Raw genomic sequence first — 20,273 nt, forward strand, 5'->3', positions numbered from 1 at the left:
TAGTGAGTATGTGCCCCACACTTGCGCGTCACACTCTGCTACGTTTTTGTTTTGTTTTGGTGCTGGGGGTCTGACCCAGGTTCTTGCACGTATGCTGAGCATGGGGTTTTTCACTGAGCTCTTCTACATTATTAGGGAAGAACTGGCCATTTATATGATTATGACAAGTATCTGATAAGACTATGATGTGTTTTCTGTGTGTTAAAATGTACTCGGAGAATCAAGGGAGACAGAGTTTGGCTTAATTGTACAGCATGTGCTTAGCACATATGATGCTTTGCTTCTATCTCCAGCATGCTCACGCATGAGCACACAGACACACACACACACACACACACTCACACACACACACACACACCAACAAACAGAATGAGAAAAAAAAAACAAAGCCTACCCATGCATCTAAGATGCAAAGGCTTTCTGGTTGGTACTGCTGAGGACCTCAAAGCCAGGGCCTCATGGACATGAAGTAAATGTTCAACCACTTGCCTCTACCATTCTATTACTAAACTTCTAGCTCAATATTGTATGTGCATGTATGCTCATGCATGCAAGCTTGTGCATGTAGAGGCCAGAAGTTGACATTGGTATCTTCTTCAACTGCTCTCCACCTTAATTTTTTTAAATGGTATTTGAGACAGGGTTTCTTTGTGTAGCCCTGGGTGTCCTGGAACTAGCTATATAAACCAAGGTGGCTTCGAACTCAGAGATCCTTCTGCCTCTGTCTTCTGAGTGCTGTGATTAAAGACATATACCCCTACCTCGAAGCCTTGTTTTTTGCTTTTTGTTTGTTTGTTTGTTTGTTTTTTCTCAGGCAGGCTTTGTAGCTGTCCCAGAACTTAAAATGTAGAATAGGCTGACCTTGAACTCACAGAGAGATCTCTGCGTATCGAGTGCCGGGATTAAAGGCATTCACCCACCTATCTTAAATTTTGAGACTGAATTTAGAGGTTCCTGGTTCAGTTCCTGTGGCTAGCCACCAGGCTCAGGGGTCCTCCTGAGTCCTCCCCACAGTGCTGAGATTACAGGTGTGCACCCAAGTACTCAAAGTTGTTTTGTTTGTTTGTTTGTTTGTTCATTTTGTTTGTTGTTGTTGGTTGGTTTGTTTCAAACATGGGTATTGAGGATTGAACTCAGGTCCTTCTATTTGTATGACCAGCACTCTCCAAGTGAAGCATCCCCTTAGTCCATGAATAGTAATTAAAAAACCAAAAACAAAAAAAAAACAAAAACCAAAAAAAAAAACCAAAAACAAACAAAACCTCTTGACACCATTGAACTGTGATTGATAGTGAAAAACTAAGACCTGTAAATTTGATGAATGCTCTGCACTAATTAGAACAGAAAACCAAGGGATTATATCAAGGCCACAGATTTACAGCAAAGCATCAAATTCTATGAAGTATTTTTAGCCCAAAAGAAATCCTAAGGAAGAGAAGACCCAATCTCATGATCTAAGATCGGACAGTTCCTGGTTGGCTAATTCTAATTATTCTACTAATAACAAACTGTGTTTTCAGACAGGGTCTTGACAGAGCCCAGGGCCTTGAACTCTCATCCCGCCCCTCGAAGCCTCCTGAGTGTTTGTAGGCACACACCACATTATCCAGCTACAACAAACATTTTTGAACCAGTTCAGTATACATTGCAAAAGGCACTTTCTTCTTAATTTCAAGGTAATGGAGTTGAAGTTTCTTACCAAGATGATAGCGATCCAGTTCAAGTCCAAGACGAAAGCAGAGCTGTGGTGAATTCTCTTCTGTATGCATCATTCCTTTATTCCTTGCAATGTGTCATAAGAAGCTGAACAAGCAAATCTTTTTTTTTTCCCCACCAGGGAGAACAAATTATTCAACCACATGAATGAATGTCTTCCAGCAAGGCAGCCAGGTAGGCTTAGTGAGATGGGAGGGACATGGACTTTTTAAATACCCTAAATCCTCTTGCAGGCCCAGGATAGGGAGGTGGTGGTGAGACACTGTGCTTTCTGGTCAGTGCTACTGCCTGTTCATAGGAAGGTAGTCCTGCATCCTCTGAAGATGTTGATGGAGATAAGACAGCTTCCTCAGGGCTTCGGAAAACAATGGAGGGTGTGTATCTGGCCGTTCTTGTGTAGTTGGCTGAAGAGCTAAACAGAGAGATGGCATTTAGGTTTAACAGAGGTGCATTTCTTGGTTAATATAATGACATTAGAAAATTCTAGTAGCCATGTGGTGGGGACAGATACCTTTAATCCCGGCACTCCGGAGACAGAGGTAGTTGGATCTTTGAGTTCAAGGCCAGCTTAGTGTATAGAGTGAGTTCTATGACAGCCAGGGCTACACAGGGAAGCCATGTCTGGGAAGTCTAAATAAATAATCTGAACTTCACCAGGCATACCACTCCAGAGGCAGAGGGAGAGATATCTCTGTGAGTTCAAGGCCAGCCTGGTCTACAGAGTTCCAGGGTACCAGGACCACACAGAAAAACCCTGTTCCAAGTTTAAAAAAAAAAGGAAAACGAAACTCACCGTTTCAGCTAGACTGTACCCAGAATCCAAGTGTCTCTACCTCCTCAGCACAGTTACAAACATGCACTACCATGTTCAACTTTTAAATCCATTTATTTATATTTATTTCATGTGTACGACTGTCTTGCCTGCATGTATGCATGTGGGACACTGGGTGCTTTCATAGCAAGCACTTCCTCCACTGACCCATCTTCCCAGTCCCGGTTTAAAATTTTTCCTTTGATTCTTTGAGACAAGTCTCCCTATAGCTCATTTTTAGCAAAGACCTTGTGTCAACAAATAAGGCAGAGAAAGACTGAGAAAAACATCTGACATTGACCTCTGGCCTCCATACATGACAGCATGAATGTGCACATATCCATATAACCATCCCCCTGCCCCAAACACACACAACACAACACACACACACACACACACACACACACGTGGTATGGGGGGAAGGGGATACAAATCCTAAACTGGGCATAGTGTCCCATTTCTAAAATCATAACACTTGGAAGATAGATAGAAGCTGGGGCAATCTTGGCAAATTCAAGTCCAGCCTGGTATTCACAAGACCTTGTCTTATTAAAAAAAAAAAAAAACTAGCTGGGCAAGGTGGTAAAAATCTTTAATACCAGCACTTGGGAGGCAGAGGCAGGTGGATTTCTGAGTTCGAGGCCAGCCTGATCTACAAAGTGAGTTCCAGGATAGCCAGGGCTTCACAGAGAACTCTGTCTCGAAACCCCCCCCCCAAAAAAAAGCCCAAACAAACAAAAAACAAAATACTCCAAACCAACCAAATAAAAAACCCAACTATTTTTGATAAATGTAGAACCCAATTCATTAATACCACAGCAAGCTTACTTTACACGCGGAAGCCCATAGCAGTCTTTCTACCTCTTGGTATAATAGAAGCGCTAAGAGCTTTGAAGTCTCCAGTCAGATGTGGTACTGAAACTATACTCTGTCATCCCTGATCAAAGTCAGGCTCCCTGACTCAGTTTCCCTCTCTCTAAAATGGGGATAATAAAGCTACCTCCACAGTTGGGGTGGACCGAGTAGGGTGTTTGATGTAAGGCTTCCAGCAGTGTGAATCCTGTTTTCCCTTGCTCCTGAAATCAAGTCTGGGCTTTGTGAGGCGGCATGACAGCAAGCCAAGGTGACAGATACCACAGAGGTGCCAGCCCTGATGCCTGGTTGACCTTTGACTCTTCCCAGGCAGTATTTCTGTCTTGCAGTCTAGAATGGCTTGCTTTCCGGGCTGCGGAACTCCTGAACTCTCACTTCAAAGCCTCCTTTACTCTGGCCTCACTGTATTTTTCATAGCCTTCTTCTCTGTTAAGTAGAATTCTCAGTCTCCCTTTTCTCTCTTCTTTTATTCTTCCATCTTCTCCTCCCCGCCCCCCCCCCCCCACGTCCCTTTTCCTGAAACAGGGTCCACTGTAGCTCAAGCTGGCCTCAAACTCACTATGTGTTAAGGATGACCTCGAACTCCTGCCTCTACCTCCTGAGCTTTGAGATTACAGACATGTACTTCCATGCTCTAATCATACAGGCCCCGGGTTTGAACAATTGACTTCATGAATGCTTAGGCAAGAGATCTATCAACTGAGCCACGCCCCAGTCTGCTTCCCTGTGCTTTTGACTGGCATTGTTCCATTGTGGAAATGCTGCTGTCATTCTGTACTTCTTGGCTAAATGCATACTAAAGCGGTAGCTTAGTGCTTGTAGAGATCTGGGTTCGACTCTCAGCACTGAAAAAGGCTTTGTTCAAGTCTAACCCTCCTCTTCATATTAAGATTGAACCCAGAGTCTTGAGCACACTACTAGACAAGCCATCTCTAGGCATTTTAAAATTTGGGGGTGGGGGGGGCAGGGTCTTCCTTCCAGGTTGCTGAGCTGACTTTGAAATCACTATTGTTAGCTCATCTTAAACTGGCAATCCTCCTGCCCAGTTTTAGAATTGCAGATTTGTACCAATACACCCAATAAATCATTTCATAAAACCTCATCAGCTAGTGATGCTAAAATGCCACGTGGGCCTGATGTTTTCAACGTATGGCTTTCTATTCTCTCCTGTGAACTGCACACATTCTCTCTCTCTCTCTCTCTCTCTCTCTCTCTCTCTCTCTCTCTCTCTCTCTCTCTCTCTCTCTCTCTCTCTCTCTCTCTGGAAGTCCGAGGACTACTTTTACATTCAGTTCTTTTCTCCTACCATGAAAATCTCAAGGACTGAAATTGGGCCATCAGGATTAGTGGCAAGTGCTTTTAACCTACTGAGCCATCTTGCAATTTAGATGTTAGTAAATTGAGCTGTTTAGACTGTGAAGTTGGCTGACTAGAAAGTATCAATGCATAAAATAACCTCCTATAGTTAAGGGTAATAAACGAATTAAGATTCAGAGACGATTTTGACTAACCTCTAAACCATGTCTATAGTATTTTTCCCACTAAAGGACAGTCAACTTAGGTCTGGGGAGTTGGCTTAGTACCTGTTTGTCTTAAAACACAGATAACTTGAGGTTGGATTCCCAGACCTATGCAAAAAACCACAGTAGCACAGGCATGTGCAATCCCAGCATGCTCCATGTCATTTCAGGTGCTTGTTGGATGTTTGTCTGTCCCCTTTGGAGTAACATCAGCTCAAGTATCTTTTCACAGTTTGTTGTTCCACTCTCCTGCATCTCCCTTCCTTTCTTTTCCTTTTCTTTTTCTTTTAGCCAGTGCTCTTAACTGCTGAGCCACATCTTCAGGCCCTCTTGAGCTATCTTTAAGATCTTTGATATAAAATATTATCTTATTCTGTCAAATTCGAATTTCATTTTTTCCCTGAGGAGTTTTCATGTATGGTCCTTCAGCCAGAAGCCAAGACAGAACTAACATCCTCCCTACATCTATATTCTCTTCCTACCAGACACCAAGTCTCACAGCTTCTTTTCCCTCAGAGACAAGTCCAGACTCCTGACCTCCCCTGGGAATCCTGCGCTGGCATCGTGATGGACACTCCTCTACCCTACAGGTTCTTCCTGCTCCACCATGAATTATTCAAGCATTGTGCTCCCAGGATACAACTTTCTCAAAAACAGTTGCCAAAAAAGAAACCTCCTTTTAATCCCTCTTGCTCCATGGACGGTTCGTTCACCTGTCACCATCATCCCCAAGCTGAAATGCTTAAATTACCCAGTCTTTTCTCTCTCTCTCTCTCTCTCTCTCTCTCTCTCTCTCTCTGTCTGTCTTGCCTTAACTCCTTGTTGCCTTCACTTTTGAAAACTACAGAACGCATTGATCATTGGTGGACACTAGAGGCTGCAGCACATGGCTTGTGACCAGCAGGGCTGAAGTTAGTTACACAGGGACTGAGGCAGATTCATTAGTCAATATTTTGTAATCTGCTGAGTCTAAAAATAATTTATTTACGATATATCTCTATTCTAATGTCATATGAACATATGAATGCTGGTGAATCTGTAATCAGTCCAAGCTCCAAAATGGTTTTGTGTTTGGTTGTTCTGTGGTGCTGCGAATTGAACAGGGCCTCGCATGTGTTTTGTTTTGTTTTGTTTTGTTTTGTTTAAAAAAAAAAGCACAAACAGTATGTGGGAAGATAGAAACACTGTTTCTCAAACGTTTGGAACAACCTGAGTTCACAAATGAGTGATAATGACAATAGCCAATACTTATTCAGTACTACACGCCAATGATCCGGCCGCCATACTGCACAACACCAAATGTGTTTGTGTAAAAACAGCTCCAGGGGAAGCAGCAGCACAGTGGCTTTGATGGACATGGAATTAACGAGTCCAAGGACAAGGGTCTCGCCAACTGTGCACTCAAGATCTGAACACTGGCAATCCAGCGCCTGCGCTTTCCCACCCTGTCCAGGACTGGAATAATACACGCTGGTCTAAGACGGCTGTTGTGTTAGGAAGGAATCACATCTTAGAGTGATGCAGCAGAATATATAAACCAAGTGGTGGATGCAAATTTACAAGGAGATGCTAAGGGTTTTGAGAATACTGCACCAGATTAACCAGTCAGACTAACGCTGTGTGATTCCACTCGTGTGAGGTCATGGGAGTGGTAGGATGGCTCTGAGCTTGGCCTGGAGACTTGAGCAGGAGATGGGGAGTTGACTGGGGTCACAGATATGGAGCTGGAGATGATTGGAGTCATATGAGCCCATTAATGTACTACTTATCCTTAATCGGTAATAATTTTATTTTACTAATTTTAAGGTATCAATAATAGTTTAAAGTCAGGTTCTCACCCATCCCCCACACTTAGAACAAGGTGTCCTATGTCTCAGACTGGCATCCAGTTTGTTACATAGGCCAAGGATTATTTGAACTTCTGATCCTCCTGCCTCCACCCCCTAGTGCTGGTGATCTGGAGGCTTGTGCCACCACACCAGGTGTATGTGGTGCTGGGGATGGAACCCAGGGCTCCTTGCACACTAGGCAAATCCTCTACCAACTGAGTCACACCTTTGGCCCCTGAATTAATTTGTTTCTGCCACACAGATCTATTAAGTCAGGACTTTCTGTTTCTGAAAATAATAGGATGGTGGTGTGGAAAGAAGTGGCGGACACACGAGAGTAGGCAAGCACTCTACTGCTGAGCTACAGCTCCAGTCTTTGGATTTTTGAGACAGGTCTCTTCGTGTAGTCCAGACGGGTATCGCGCTTGAACCCTTTTCCCCTACCTCCCAAGTGCTGGGATTGTAGCTATGAGCAGCTACACCTAGTTCTTGTATTCTTTTGAAGGATCTTAGAAATAGCATCATTAGCATCTGTTTCTCATGACTCACAGGTGCCCACAAACACACTAAATAAGTAAATACATTTTTAAAAATCTTGTAATAGCATCATCAGATTGTTAATATGGATGTTAAGACACCAGACATCTGTCAGCTTAGAGTCTGGGAAGACATCATTAAGTGTAGTGAGGGGGCCTCAACTGGCCCTGGAATAGAGAGGACAGTAACAGAGAAACTGGCAAAATATAAATTTAGTGTAACAAGTGATGACGTTGCAATGTCTTTGTGTTTGTGTATGTGTCTCTGTGTAGGTCAGAGGTCAACATCAGTGTTTTCCTCAGTTACTCTCCACTGTATTTTTTGAGTTAGGGTCTCTTACTGAACTGCAGCTTGCTAGGAAGCCGGGTTAGCAAATCCTAGGGAGTCTCTGTTCCCATCTCCCTGAAGCTGGGATTACAGCGCATGCTGCCACACCAGGCTTTTCTAGTTGCTGGTAATCAGAGCTCAGGTCTCCCGCCTGTGCAGAGTGGGCTTTACCGACTGAGTCTCGTCTCTAGCACTAGTGCTTAGTTTTGACAGATCTACTATGGGAACATATGTGGGAATAATGGGAGAAGCTGAGCAAAGGGTGTATGAAAATTCTCTGTACTGTCTTGGCAATCTTCTTAATGATCTAAGATTACTGTAAAGACCTAAAATCAAAAAGCTATCAGTTTGATCTATTTAAAAATAACAATACAGGGCTGGAGAGATGGCTCATTGGTTAAGAGCACTGACTGCCATCTTCTCCATCCATGGGACCCTAGCAGGGCAAAAACACACAGGTACATAAATTTGAGATCACTTAACCAGGCCACAACTACTGCCTCCTTGCCATCCCCTCATCTATTAATCCACTGACATTCTAGCTCCAAAGACCCATTTAATAACCTCAATTCTATCATAACTTTTATAGATCAGTGGAATGTTAACCAGGACAGAGGCTCATAAAGTACAATTCCCTGTGTATATTTGAAATTGCAATCTAACTTTTTAAAATTTGAATCTGCATGGTTTGAAGACTATGATACTCTAAAGATGATTCTTTCTGCCATGATTCTAAGAGGGATACCTCTAAATCATATAACCATTCATCATGAAATACATTTTTAAAGATTTTTTTTACTGTTTAAAAAAAAAAAAAAAGCACTGACTGCTCTTCCAAAGGTCCTGAGTTCAATTCTCAGCAACCACATGGTAGCTCACAACCACCCCAATGAGGTCTGACGCTCTCTTCTGGTGCATCTGAAGACAGCTACAGTGTACTTATATATAATAATAAATAAATCTTTAAAAAAATGAAAAAAATAACAATATAGAATGCACACTAATGAACTTAATATTTTGACTTACCTTGGATATGGCCGCCTTTTACACTTGGTGAGACATACATAGTAGCCAACTAAGCCAAAAATAACCAAGAATACTCCAGCAACAATCAATCCAGTCAGAAGGCTCATAACATCAATTTTCTCTTTGTTAACATCTTAAAAAGACATTAAAATAAATTAATAGCATGATTGAAGAGCATCATCTATAATTTCAATACATTTAACACATTTTTTTTAGTTTGTTTTTGTTTTTTCCAGACAGGGTTTCTCTGTGTAGCCCTGGCTGTCATGGAACTCACTCTGTAGACCAGGCTGGCCTCGAACTTAGAAATCCACCTGCCTCTGCCTCCCAAGTGCTGGGATTAAAGGCGTGCCCCACCACTGCCTGGCTCATTTAACACATTATTGAGAAGATTCTCATCATTGACAACTAATTTATCTTTATTTTTTCTTTCTTTTCTGTTTTTTTTTTTGTTTGTTTGTTTTTGTTTTTTTGGTTTCTTGAGACAGGGTTTCTCTGTGTAGCTCTGGCTGTTCTGGAACTCACTCTGTAGACAAGGCTGGCCTCGAACTCAGAGATCCAATTGTTTCCTCCTACCTGAGTATTAGGACTAAAAGTGTTAGAGAGGGCTGAAGAAAGAGCACTGACTGCTTTTCCAGAGGTCCTGAGTTCAATTCCCAGCAACCACATGGTGGCTCACAACCATCTGGAATGGGATTCGATGCCCTTTTCTGGTGTGTCTGAAGAGAGTGACAGCGTACTCATATGCATTAAATAAATAAATAAATCTTTTAACAACAACAAAAAAAAGTGTTAGAGAATCTACCTGAAGAAAGATAAATGGTATTTGTTCTTTATATATAATTTATTTACTGTGTGTGTGTATCATGGCACATGTGTAGATGTCAGAGAACAATTTTTGAGAGTTCGTTTTACCATGTAAACCCTGAGAGTTGAACTCAGAGTTCATGGCAAGAATCTTTACCCACTGAGCCTTCTTGCCAGCTCTTAAATGGTACTTCTTAGACACCTAATTCTTTTGTTTATTTAAATAGGTCATGTTATATGAATAATATCTAACAGTAAGTGTGGTAAACAGGTACTTTGCTCAGCTAAATACATTTAGATACATTTATTAGGCCACCTTGTAACGGTCTTCTATAGGAGGAACCTATCTAAGACGAATGAAAGAGTGAAGGGCAAGATTAATTAACAAAAGACAAAAAGGAGGCTAGAAGGAGAAATGGGTGGAAGGCATTTAAAAACAACAACAACAAAAAGAAAGAAAAAGAAAAAAGAAAAAGAAAAAAGAAAAGAAGAAAAAACAACAGCTGGTGAGCAAGAACAAAATGATAATCAGATAGGACCAGGAAGTTCTACTGTTCTGTAGTATGGTGGGGTAGCTATTGTTGATACATAAGTATTGGATATTTCAAAATAGAAGATTTTGAGTATTGTCACCTCAAATGAATGATAAATGTTTGATGTGATACATATGCTAATTGCCCTGACTTGATTACTGCACGTCGTATATGGGCATTAAAATACCACTCTTTTCATAAATAGGTCAAATATTTAAAATTTTTCATTTATTTAATGTATGAGTGCTCTGCTGTAGATACATCTCCCTGCCTGAAGAGGGCATCGGATCTCCATAAAGATGGTTGTGAGCTACCATGTGATTGCTGAGAATTGAACTCAGAACTTCTGGAGGAGCAACCAGTGCCCTTAACCACTGAGCCATCTGTCCAGCTCTATATCAAGTTATTAAAAAGAAAAGAGGGGCTGAAGAGTTGGCTCAGAGCTCAAGAGCACTGACTGCTCTTCCAAGGTCTTGAATTCAATTCCCAGCAACCACATGGTGGCTCACAACCATATATAATGAGAACTGGTGCCCTCTTCTGGCATGCAGGTATACATGCAGGCAGAATGCTGTATGCATAATAAATAGATAAATAAATAAATCTTTTTAAAAAAAGAAAAGAAAGATGACCAACACAGATAAGATGATGCCTTTTCCTTCTCCAGAAGTTACTCAATTCTAGCACTCTCCTCCTGTTTTTTCCCCCTCTTTTTAGTACCAAGATTGAACCCTGACTTTTGTACATGCTAGACTTGTATCTTAGTGCTGAGATAGATCCTCGGTCATTCTCCTCTCTCTGCCCCCGGGGTTGGTGTGGTTTTCTAGAGCCCAGACTTTACTATGTAGCTGATGAAGGCAACCAGCGAGATTATAGGTGTACATCACCATATCCAGTTTTATGCCATTTTTGAAGTTCAAACCTGAGGCTTCAGGCAAGCACTGTACCAGCTGGTGTGTGTGTGTGTGTGTGTGTGTGTGTGTGTGTGTGTTTTGCTGGGGTACATAACTGAAGCTGTAGCTCCAGCCCTATATTCAACCTTATCTAGCAATCTCATTTACCTACCATAGGTATTCTGTTCCCTTGTAATAGCAACAACAGAAAAAGTGAGACGAGTTTATAAGTAGAACTAGCAGAGCCCTACTTTCGAGCAAGTTTTAACTTCTCGGAGCTGCTTAAGCTTTGTGTGCATTAGCTCATTTCCCGACTATCTCACCAAACTTGATTTTCAGTGTGTAAACTGATGAAGGTAGCCGTCTGTCTCACACAGCCCAGCAAATAATTGAGAAACCGTCCTCGCTTGGTATGCATGTTGAGCAATAGCCAAACTCAGACATCAAGACTAAAATGGATCACTAAGTGGGAGAGGTGAGGCAAGCATTCTTCATCTTACCTGATCCTGTGGTTGGTCCTTTAATTGAATAAGTCTGCCAAAATTTGATCTAGGAAGAAGAGATGAAAAATTGTAAGTTTATGTAATTTATCATCATTTCTTTTTTTTCCCAGTGACCTAGATTAGAGGTGGTCAGCTCTCAGCATGGGACACAGGTAGGACACCAGTCCATTCAAGTTCAAGGGAGTGACTCACTGTGCCTTTTCTGCTGTCTGGTTAATTGGTGAAGGGATTGTTGCCAGTTTCAGCTCTCCATTACCATGCCCTGTCAGTCTCCCCTTACCCAGCTGGGGCTCTTTCTAAGACAGTGGGGGACTGTAACATTTCAGAGGAAGCAAGGGTACCAAATGGGGGAAATTGAGGACAATTTTCTGCACTGGGGGTGTGGTGCTCTGTTTGCTACAATAGTTGGCTTTACTGACTTGCAAAATTATCTCTGAGGCAGTTTAAGTTCTGTGTGCTTTGAAAGAATACAAGATTTTTCTTTCTTGAGGAACCATGATTAAATTAGAAAATATATTTTTCTTAATTATGAAAAACATCATTAAATCCCAGGCATGGCTAGAGAGAATATTCTTTGTTTTCCCATCTTGATACATGTAGTAAATATTTGTAGGAAATGAGTGGCTGGGAAGGATTATGGAAGAATGAATACCTAGGGTCCCTAGCTGTGCAACTGAAAGGACCCCTGGGGAGCTTCCTATTCAGTAAAGAGCAAAGAAGGATGCTGGAGAAAGGAGAGCAGGCCTGGCCTTATTTACATACAGAGAAGGCAACTTGCACTTAACATTCAAGATTCCATGTTACTGCAGGCACCATGTTACCTGCCTGTTTTCTGTATTACCTAGGTTAACAGTCAGGCTTTAATTAATTATATTTTAATGGAGAACTTTGAAAACATTGGGAATTGAAGAGATGGCTCAGTGGATTAAGAGCACCTGTTGCTCTTGCAGAGGACCCGGATTCAGTTCCCAGTAACCACACTGTGCCTCACAACCATCCATAGCTCCAGTTCCAGGGAACTGGGAAGTCCTCATCTGACCTCCTCAGGCACCAGCAAACAAGTGATGCACAGATATACATGTAGACAAAGCAGGCATACACATTAAAATAAAATGGAAATTCATTTTTAGTTTGTTTTTTTTTTTTTTTTTTAGTTTTTTCGAGACAGGGTTTCTCTGTATAGCCCTGGCTGTCCTGGAACTCACGCTGGAGACCAGGCTGGCCTCAGACTCAGAAATCTGCCTGCCTCTGTCTCCCAAGTGCTGGGATTAAAGGCATGCAACACCACTCCCGGCGGAAATTCATTTTTAAAATAAGTCTTTTTTTTTTTTTTTTCTTCCTTAGGCTAGGTATGGTGGTACATGTTTTTATTCCAGCATTCAGGAAGCAGAGGCAGGAGGATCTCCATTTACTGAGCCCACCAACTCAAAAAAAAAAAAAAAAAAAAAAAAAAAAAAAGAAAAGAAAAAAAAGAAAAGGAAAAGAAAGAAAAAAAGGAAAGAAAAGAAAAGGAAATAAAGAAAACAAAAGAAAAAAAATCCTCCCTTAAATCACATAGACAAATCAGTGAAATCCTAGACGCCAGGGCCCATGGTGCCAGAGGCTAGAAGGACGGCTGCGTGGTTGAGAGAGCTTGCTGTACAAACCCGAGGACCAGAGTTCAGAGCCCAGCATCCGGACAGTAAGCAGCACATCCCCTAAATACCTTTAACTCCAGCTCTGTGGAACCTGACACTCTTCTAGCCATGTGTACCCATATGCACACATATGTACATGGGTGTACATGCTCAGACAGGCACATATATACACATAAATGAGATAAATCTTTAAAAAAATATATAACATCCCCAGTGCCTGCACATAGGAGATTATCAATAAATAGCTGAACTATAGATATGGGCAATCAAAAAAGGTAAGATCACTAAGAGGAGAACCTGAGCTGAGTCTCAAGTGATTGATGCTTCCAGGCAAAGAACTAGCTCCAATAATGTCTTAGTGATGTTGCTGGGGGCGGAACCCAAGGGCATATGCCTTCTAGTGCTGTAGTCTCTGAACCATCTTCAAATAACATCTTGAATTAAGATCCACCTGCCCTGAGACCATTTTTAAATATAATAACCACTGAACACATGGCCAGGCATGTTGGTGGGGCACACCTTTAATAACAGCACCCTGAAAACAGAGGCAGGAGAACCTCTGTGAGTTTGAGGCCAGCCTGGTCTACAGAGGAAGTTCTAGGATATCCAGAGCTATACAAAGAGACCATATCTCAAAATAAATAAGTAAATAAATAGTTTTTAAAAATTTTAAACACAAAATTACAGTATAGCCCACAATTTGCTAATTACTATAAACCTAGCTAATTACGTATACAAAGCCAACTTTAAAGAGACTTACTTAGCATTTTAAGAAATGGAAAGAGGTAATAGGCATACAATTTTGATTTTATTTAAAGCACACAAGTCGGTCTGAAGAGATGGCTCAGGGATTAAGAGCACTGATTGCTCTTCCAGAGGTCCTGAATTCAATTTACAGCAACCACATGGTAGCTCATAACTGTCTGTAATGGGATCGGATGCCCTCTTCTGGTGTGTCTGAAAACAGCTACACTGCACTCAAATAAAAATAAAATAAAAATAAATAAAATAGCTGGGCGTGGTGGCGCATGCCTTTAATCCCAGCACTCGGGAGGCAGAGGCAGGCGGATCTCTGAGTTCAAGGCCAGCCTGGTCTCCAAAGTGAGTTCCAGGACAGCCAAGGCTACACAGAGAAATCCTGTCTTGAAAAACCAAAAATAAATAAATAAATAAACAATAAAATAAAAATAAATCTTAAAAAAATAAATCCCACAGGTCTATAATGTATTTAATGCCACTTTCTCGAAGTATAATGAAGTAACTTTTCAGATAATTGATATCTCTAGACAAATTACCGTATTTTCATCATCCCCCAAAATCTCTCTGGCTTCTTCATAACTACAGAACTCCTCATAGCACTCTCTCTCCAGGTCCCCAGGAGTGAAGAGTTCTAGATCAAACCTATTGTTCAGGAGGCGGCGGTGCATAAAGATGTTTGCTGCTTCTTTTGACGCAAAGACTAAAAGAGAAAAAGAAAAAAAAAAGATGTCAAACGCAATAAAGATAATGCAGAAACTTCCCGTTTTACCTGGAGGAAAAAGAAATCATTCTCTTGACTTGGGTGAACTGTACCAGCCTCTCCTGGATGCCTTTCACATTGGCCTCCGCAAGTAGCATCCGTAAAGGCATCCTGGGAAATGTTGGCAATTCCAGACAATACATGAGGTGCTTATGCCCCAAATTATTAATATAAAAATTATTAAAGGATGACTATCTTTCTAGATGATTTTTTCCACTGTAAACAGCGGATGAGACGACTCTATTTCCCAAGGTTAGTTCCCTAATAATTTTCCTTCCCACCTTTTTTCTTTATAGGATCCAACTGAGGGCCTATTACTAATAAGTTACTATGCTTTTTTGGTGCATGTGTGTTTGAGTGTGTGTGTGTGTGTGTGTTTGTAATGTATGTTTATGTGTGCACATGTGTGTATTTGTATGTGAGATATGTGTGCTCATGTGTTGGTGCTCCTACCCATCTGGAGGCCAGAAGAGAATGTTAGGTGTCCTGTTCCATCTCTCTCCATCTCTTACTCTCTGAGGGAGAGTCTCTCACTGAACCTGAAACTTGTAACACTGGTTATTCTGCCTGGTCAGCAAACTCCCAGACTCTACCTGTACTGGGGCTACAGGTACATGAATCTGTGGCTTTTTCATGAGTGATGTAGATCAAGGTGGAAGTTGTCAGGGTTACATAACAAGAGCTCTTACCCATTCAGCTGTCTCCCCAGCCCCAAATTAACATTTATAGGTTGAGGGTTTTATACAAGCTTATACTAAAAGACAGAATTCTATACTCCTAAATTTATAAAATCATATGCTAATTAGGAGATTAATTCACATCCATTCATCCCACCCTCCAGATAAATGCCCACAGTACTTTGTGGGATCTCTTCTAGTTAGAACTATAATGAGGCGGAACGTTTGAGAAGGTGAGGCAGGAGGACCTTGACCTGGAAGTCAGCCTGGGCTACACAGCAAAGTTGATAGCAAAAAACGAGGAAGGGGGACAGCAATATGATTTCTGTGATTATTATTATTATTATTATTATTGTTATTATTATTATTATTATCATTATTCCAGAGTGTTAATGTCCTACTCTTCTTTCCTGGCAGTGCTGGAGCTGGAAGCCAGGGCATCACATGTGCTGGGCCAGCACTCTTTCATGGAGCCTCAGGCCCGGTCCTAGTGACAGTTTTTCTGTTATAACAACATTCAAGCTAACCTTATATATAACCTTCAAGGCCAGCTCCGTTTTCCCCTGCTTGCCTCATGCTCTCAGGAGAAACGCTGTCAAGTTTGCTTCTGTTTGTTAAGCAGCAAACTTCCCTGGAGTGCCCAGGGCTCCCAGTGAGGGCTGCTACCTTCTTCCTTCCTTTTGACCACTGTGTGTGTAGCAGGGGTGGGGGGTGGGGGGTGGGGGGTGTGCATGACTTTTGAGCCTGTGTTTCTCTTGTACTGAATGCTCCTAAGAGGTTGCCTGTCCATGCAGCCCATTGTTACAAAAGCACTACTAAGATATTCCATCCTTCTCTTCTGTTTCCTAAATGAGATCCTTCTGTTTCAACAGCGTCCTAAGAGTTTTAGCAGACCTCTCTGGGGGCTCCCTTCCCCACCCTCAGTTTCAGTAATAATCACTTCCAGATTTACAATCTCACTTTGTATAGTTTCAGTTACCCTAGGCCAGCCAATGCCTAAACATATAGAATGGAAGAATCACACAGCATCCTGAGTAATATGCTCCTGCCCTTCCATTTAGTTCTGTCACAGCATCCACTCCCTGCCTGTTAGCCATTTTGAACAGACCATGTCTGATGGTATGTCAGGTTTATCCACAGGTTTTAGTACTATCTGAGGTCTCAGGGATCTGTGGGGGTGGAGGGGTGGGGGCTGGGAGGTCAGGGGTAGGGGTGAGAGTGGTGTGGTGGCTGGAACACACCGACTGAAGATAAGGGGAGGGGTAGTGTGCCTCTAGCATTCCCATGAGACTGTCTCATGTGCAGATGGGAAGCTCTGCCTGTGCCTGTGTCTCACAAGGCTCTCCCAGCGTGAGCAGCTGCTGCTTACTCTTCCTGTGTGCTTCAGGGGCCTCCCTTCCCGTCTCACTTCTGTCACTAAGCTTTGATTGTGTAATTAGATCAGGGACTTGCACTTGTTTGTTTGTTTGTTTGTTTGTTTTTTGAGACAGGATTTCTCTGTGTAGCCCTGGCTATCCTGGAACTCACTCTGTAGACCAGGCTGGCCTGGAACTCAGAAATCCACCTGCCTCTGCCTCCCAGGTGCTGGGATTAAAAACATGCGCCACCATTGCCTGGCTTGCATTTCTTAAATAAAGAAAATATCTAATAAAAACAAAGCAAAACAAACAAAAAATATCCTCATTCTAAGGTTAATCTAGCACAGCATCTATCATTTGCATTGTTAAATACTTTTTTAATGAAAAAATGTAAATGAGCTAAATACCTAATAGAAAATGGAAAAAAAAAAAAAAGAAAGAAAGAAAAATGGAATTAGAATGAAGGGCTTCATGTTCTTGGCTCAGAAGAAAGCTCTTCCTAAGTCAAGAATGACAGTCCTTTCTCCATCTCTAGCGGCCAGCAGAGGGCCTGACACACAAAGTGTGCTTATATATGACTCCTGACTCATTTTCATTTCCTGCAACCAACTGTAGCCCTCTGCACTTGGCTCTGACTTCTGGATTATTTTATGTTTGTGACAGTAACTCCAGTGCCTGACATGTGTATAAATGAATGCACTCACAACCATCCCAGAGAACAGTCTCTGTGTCTTACCTGAGCATGGACCATTACTACAGGTAGACTTAGGGATAATGGGGGGCTCGGGGAAACACAAGGACCCCTTTTATTCTAACAACCTCTCTCATGTTTCAAATTTGCCTCTTCAAATTGCCTAGAACTTTACCGTTAGAATGTGATTCCTTTAGGCCGAAGTATTGCCCTTTCCTAACAGACACACACACACACACACACACACACACACACACACACACACACACACACGGAGTGAGGGAGCACACTTCATCAATCATTAAAATGTCTGTCAGGAGTATTAATGGCAGATCCTACTGAGAACTGGATCTGATAAAGGGGATAAGGGATAATAAAGGACAGGAATGTGTGAGTTGAGTAACCCCAAGGTGCTGGTGCTTGTGGCAAAAGCCAGTGACTAAGTAGGGGGAAGGAAGCGGAGAGCTAGGGCTTTTTTTTTTCTTTTTCTTTTTTTCCTTCTCACTTCAGATTTTGCCAGGTTAGGCTTTTTAAATGGAAGCAGGAACCAATTTGTGACCTGTAACCGAAAATCCTGGGCCAGCAAACTACACTTAATCTCTCAAGCATCTGCCTTTATCTACACAACGTTTGGAACAATGACCAGAAGGGTCATCCTACCTTCCAGCCCTTGCTCTGGATCTCACAAATCCAGACTAGGGGACAGGATGTGGCTCAGCGGTAGAGCACTTGTCTATATGGGGACTCCCAGCGGTGCACAAACAAGTCCTGACAAGAGTCTGGCCTCCCTGTCAGTCTTCCAAGAAGCAGCCTTCCTCTTTATAACTAACACACAGCTTCATCTAGGAAACGACAACTCACTGACTTTCGGACTTCGAAAAAGGCTTTCAATTTAGTCAACCACAAACCAGGTGTTAAACATCTGTTTACTAAGGGAGATACGTTTGTACATATTATAGTTAAAAACCCACAACTCTAAACAAGAAAGCCACAAATTAAAACATAGGATATGCTGTTGCACTGTGGTTCACGGGGGCGTGTAATTCCCCCTACCACACTTTGGCTTGAGATCTACACAGTAGACCGCAACTGGTTTCAGAAGTGTTTTCCCCCAATCGGCAGCCATGCTTGCTTACCTTCTTCTGGGGCATGTTCGGAATCCTTTAGGCTTCTGATACAATGAGGAACTGCGAGGGTAAGTCTGGGCAGCTGGCTGAGTACGATCAGAAGTGGAAACATAGTCTAGCAACTGTCAAACAAACTAAAACAAAAGTGACAACGACATTAAAAGAAAAGAAAAGAAGCAGGCCAAGTCTCAGCCTGTTGGGTTTTAGTCGGAACTGAGTCAACAACGACCTGTTGCACCCCACGGGTCGCTCTTAATCTATGGGACCCAAGGCGCTCCGGGCAGGTGGCACCTCCGGAGCGCCTGGGAACAAAAGGTACTCCCGGGAAGCTGCGGAGGAGAGTTCGGACACTGGCCCAGGCAGACGCGACTCTCGCCCACGCTGACAGGCAGCTAGGTGCTGGAATGCCACTGTCGAGACATCGTCTCTGGATGACTCTCCCACTCCTCCCCGCCCCGCCTCGCCGCTGGTCGCCGCACCTGTGTCCCCGGGCGCATGTTCCAGCAGCCCCTGGGCGGGAACCGAGTTATCCGCTTGGCCCGAGAGGTGGCCTGGCCCTGAGTCGCGGACGCCTCTGGATCTCGGCGACAGTCGGAGCCTAGCTCTTCGCGGCTCCAAGGCGACACCAGGACGCAAAAGAGGCGCCCAGGATCCGCGCAGGGGCGCTCGGGGAACGTGCGCCGCACGGGGCCCAGCTTGTGTGCTGGAGCCACTCCCACCGCTACCGGACGAGGAGGTCACCTGGCAGCGCTCCACCTCCCGCTCTCGGTCCCCAGCCCTTCTCGACTGAGACCCGGACGCTCACACTTTGGCGGCCTATCAGAGCGCCCTCCCGAGGTTACCTTCGGTCAGCTGTTCTCGCAGGGTGGTCCAGGGATGAGAACATAGCATTCATCCGAGAAAATATACTTTGTTAGTGATTTGCATTGTCACATGACCAAAAATCAATTAATAGCAATTACAAAGTTCTCAGATGTATTTCACCAGGTCTGGGTTGTCTACAAAAATACTTTCAAATATGTCCCCGAGTCAAAATTGTTTCCACGACAACAATGCAAGGTTTCACCTCTTTTACTTTCATTCTTTCCCTCCTTGGGTTTACAGTGGAAATTTCCAGAAGCTGTTTGACATGTGATGATATCATCACTCTGCTAACTAATAAGCCTCCAGTGGATGAATACTTGTGATGCTTAATATCTTCCATACTACTAGGTTAGTGTCGGTATGTAAATTTAAACAAAATGTGACAAATTGTGTTTGTTCTCAGAATATTTCTGCTTTTATTAGATATCTTTGGCCGTAGCTACCCATATACCCAGACAGCTAAAAAGTTCATCCTTCTTGAACAAATAATCTTAGATCTTGAACTTTTCGTTGAGTTTTTTTCTTTTTTCTTTTTTTTTTTTTGAAACAGCAAGAGCATAAGCACCCTTAATTGTCATGAGATGAAGTTAAATTTTGAAAATTTCTCTATTTAAAAATGTTGTGTGAGAGATATAATTAAAAATAATTCAAGAGGCCCAGAGCTCGAGGTGTGAGAAGATAGGAGAACAGTGTCTCACCACACTCTTCATGTCCAAACAGCATGCGCTGTTACTCTTGGGAACGCTATTTAAATTTTGCTCTTTGGCCAGAGTAGCCTGGAACTTCATACAGTTGAAACAGAGCACAGTGAAATGGCATTCCCACTCCTTTCTAGTCTCCAGTTAATTCACTTTTCACCAAATTTGTTTTCTTCCCTGAAAGGCTATTATCTATTTTATTCTGATTAATGGATTCAAGTAAGAATTTCCATATGTTTTGCAGACGTTGTTTTTGTTTCCTTCCAAACACTATCCATGCCCCACGCCCTAGAGGCTTAAGCGGTCTGGAAAATGGAGTCTGCTCTT

The 20,273-nt window shown here is 42.6% G+C and overlaps 1 protein-coding gene across 2 annotated transcripts; it reads right to left on the reverse strand.

Annotated features, from left to right (window-relative positions):
* Positions 1-58: 58 nt before the first annotated feature.
* On the reverse strand, positions 59-19,190 carry Prrg4 (proline rich Gla (G-carboxyglutamic acid) 4 (transmembrane)). Of its 2 annotated transcripts, NM_178695.5 has the most exons (6): positions 18,864-19,168; positions 18,394-18,518; positions 14,308-14,471; positions 11,373-11,421; positions 8,640-8,772; positions 59-2,128 (listed from the first exon to the last, which is right to left on the reverse strand). In NM_178695.5, exons 2-6 carry the CDS (start codon positions 18,494-18,496, stop codon positions 1,897-1,899), a joined length of 681 nt encoding a protein of 226 aa, NP_848810.3. In that variant the 5' UTR covers positions 18,497-18,518; positions 18,864-19,168; the 3' UTR covers positions 59-1,896. The 2 variants fall into 2 exon arrangements, with proteins under 2 accessions (NP_848810.3, XP_030106194.1); XM_030250334.1 differs by having other exon boundaries at positions 1,753-2,128; positions 18,394-19,190.
* Positions 19,191-20,273: the final 1,083 nt, after the last annotated feature.

The sequence above is a fragment of the Mus musculus genome, chromosome 2, assembly GCF_000001635.26.
Source record: "Mus musculus strain C57BL/6J chromosome 2, GRCm38.p6 C57BL/6J".
Classification (NCBI taxonomy): Eukaryota; Metazoa; Chordata; class Mammalia; order Rodentia; family Muridae; genus Mus; species Mus musculus.

Bases quoted from the DNA above. Each gene is read 5' to 3' on its own strand.
- Prrg4 (NM_178695.5), bottom strand. From the start codon at position 18,496: ATGTTTCCACTTCTGATCGTACTCAGCCAGCTGCCCAGACTTACCCTC. The intron at 11,422-14,307 runs GTAATTTGTCTA...TCTTCTTCCTAG, and splicing joins TGGGGGATGATGAAAATACG to ATCAAATTTTGGCAGACTTA. The intron at 2,129-8,639 runs GTAAGTCAAAAT...CTCTCTGTTTAG, and splicing joins AAAAGGCGGCCATATCCAAG to CTCTTCAGCCAACTACACAA.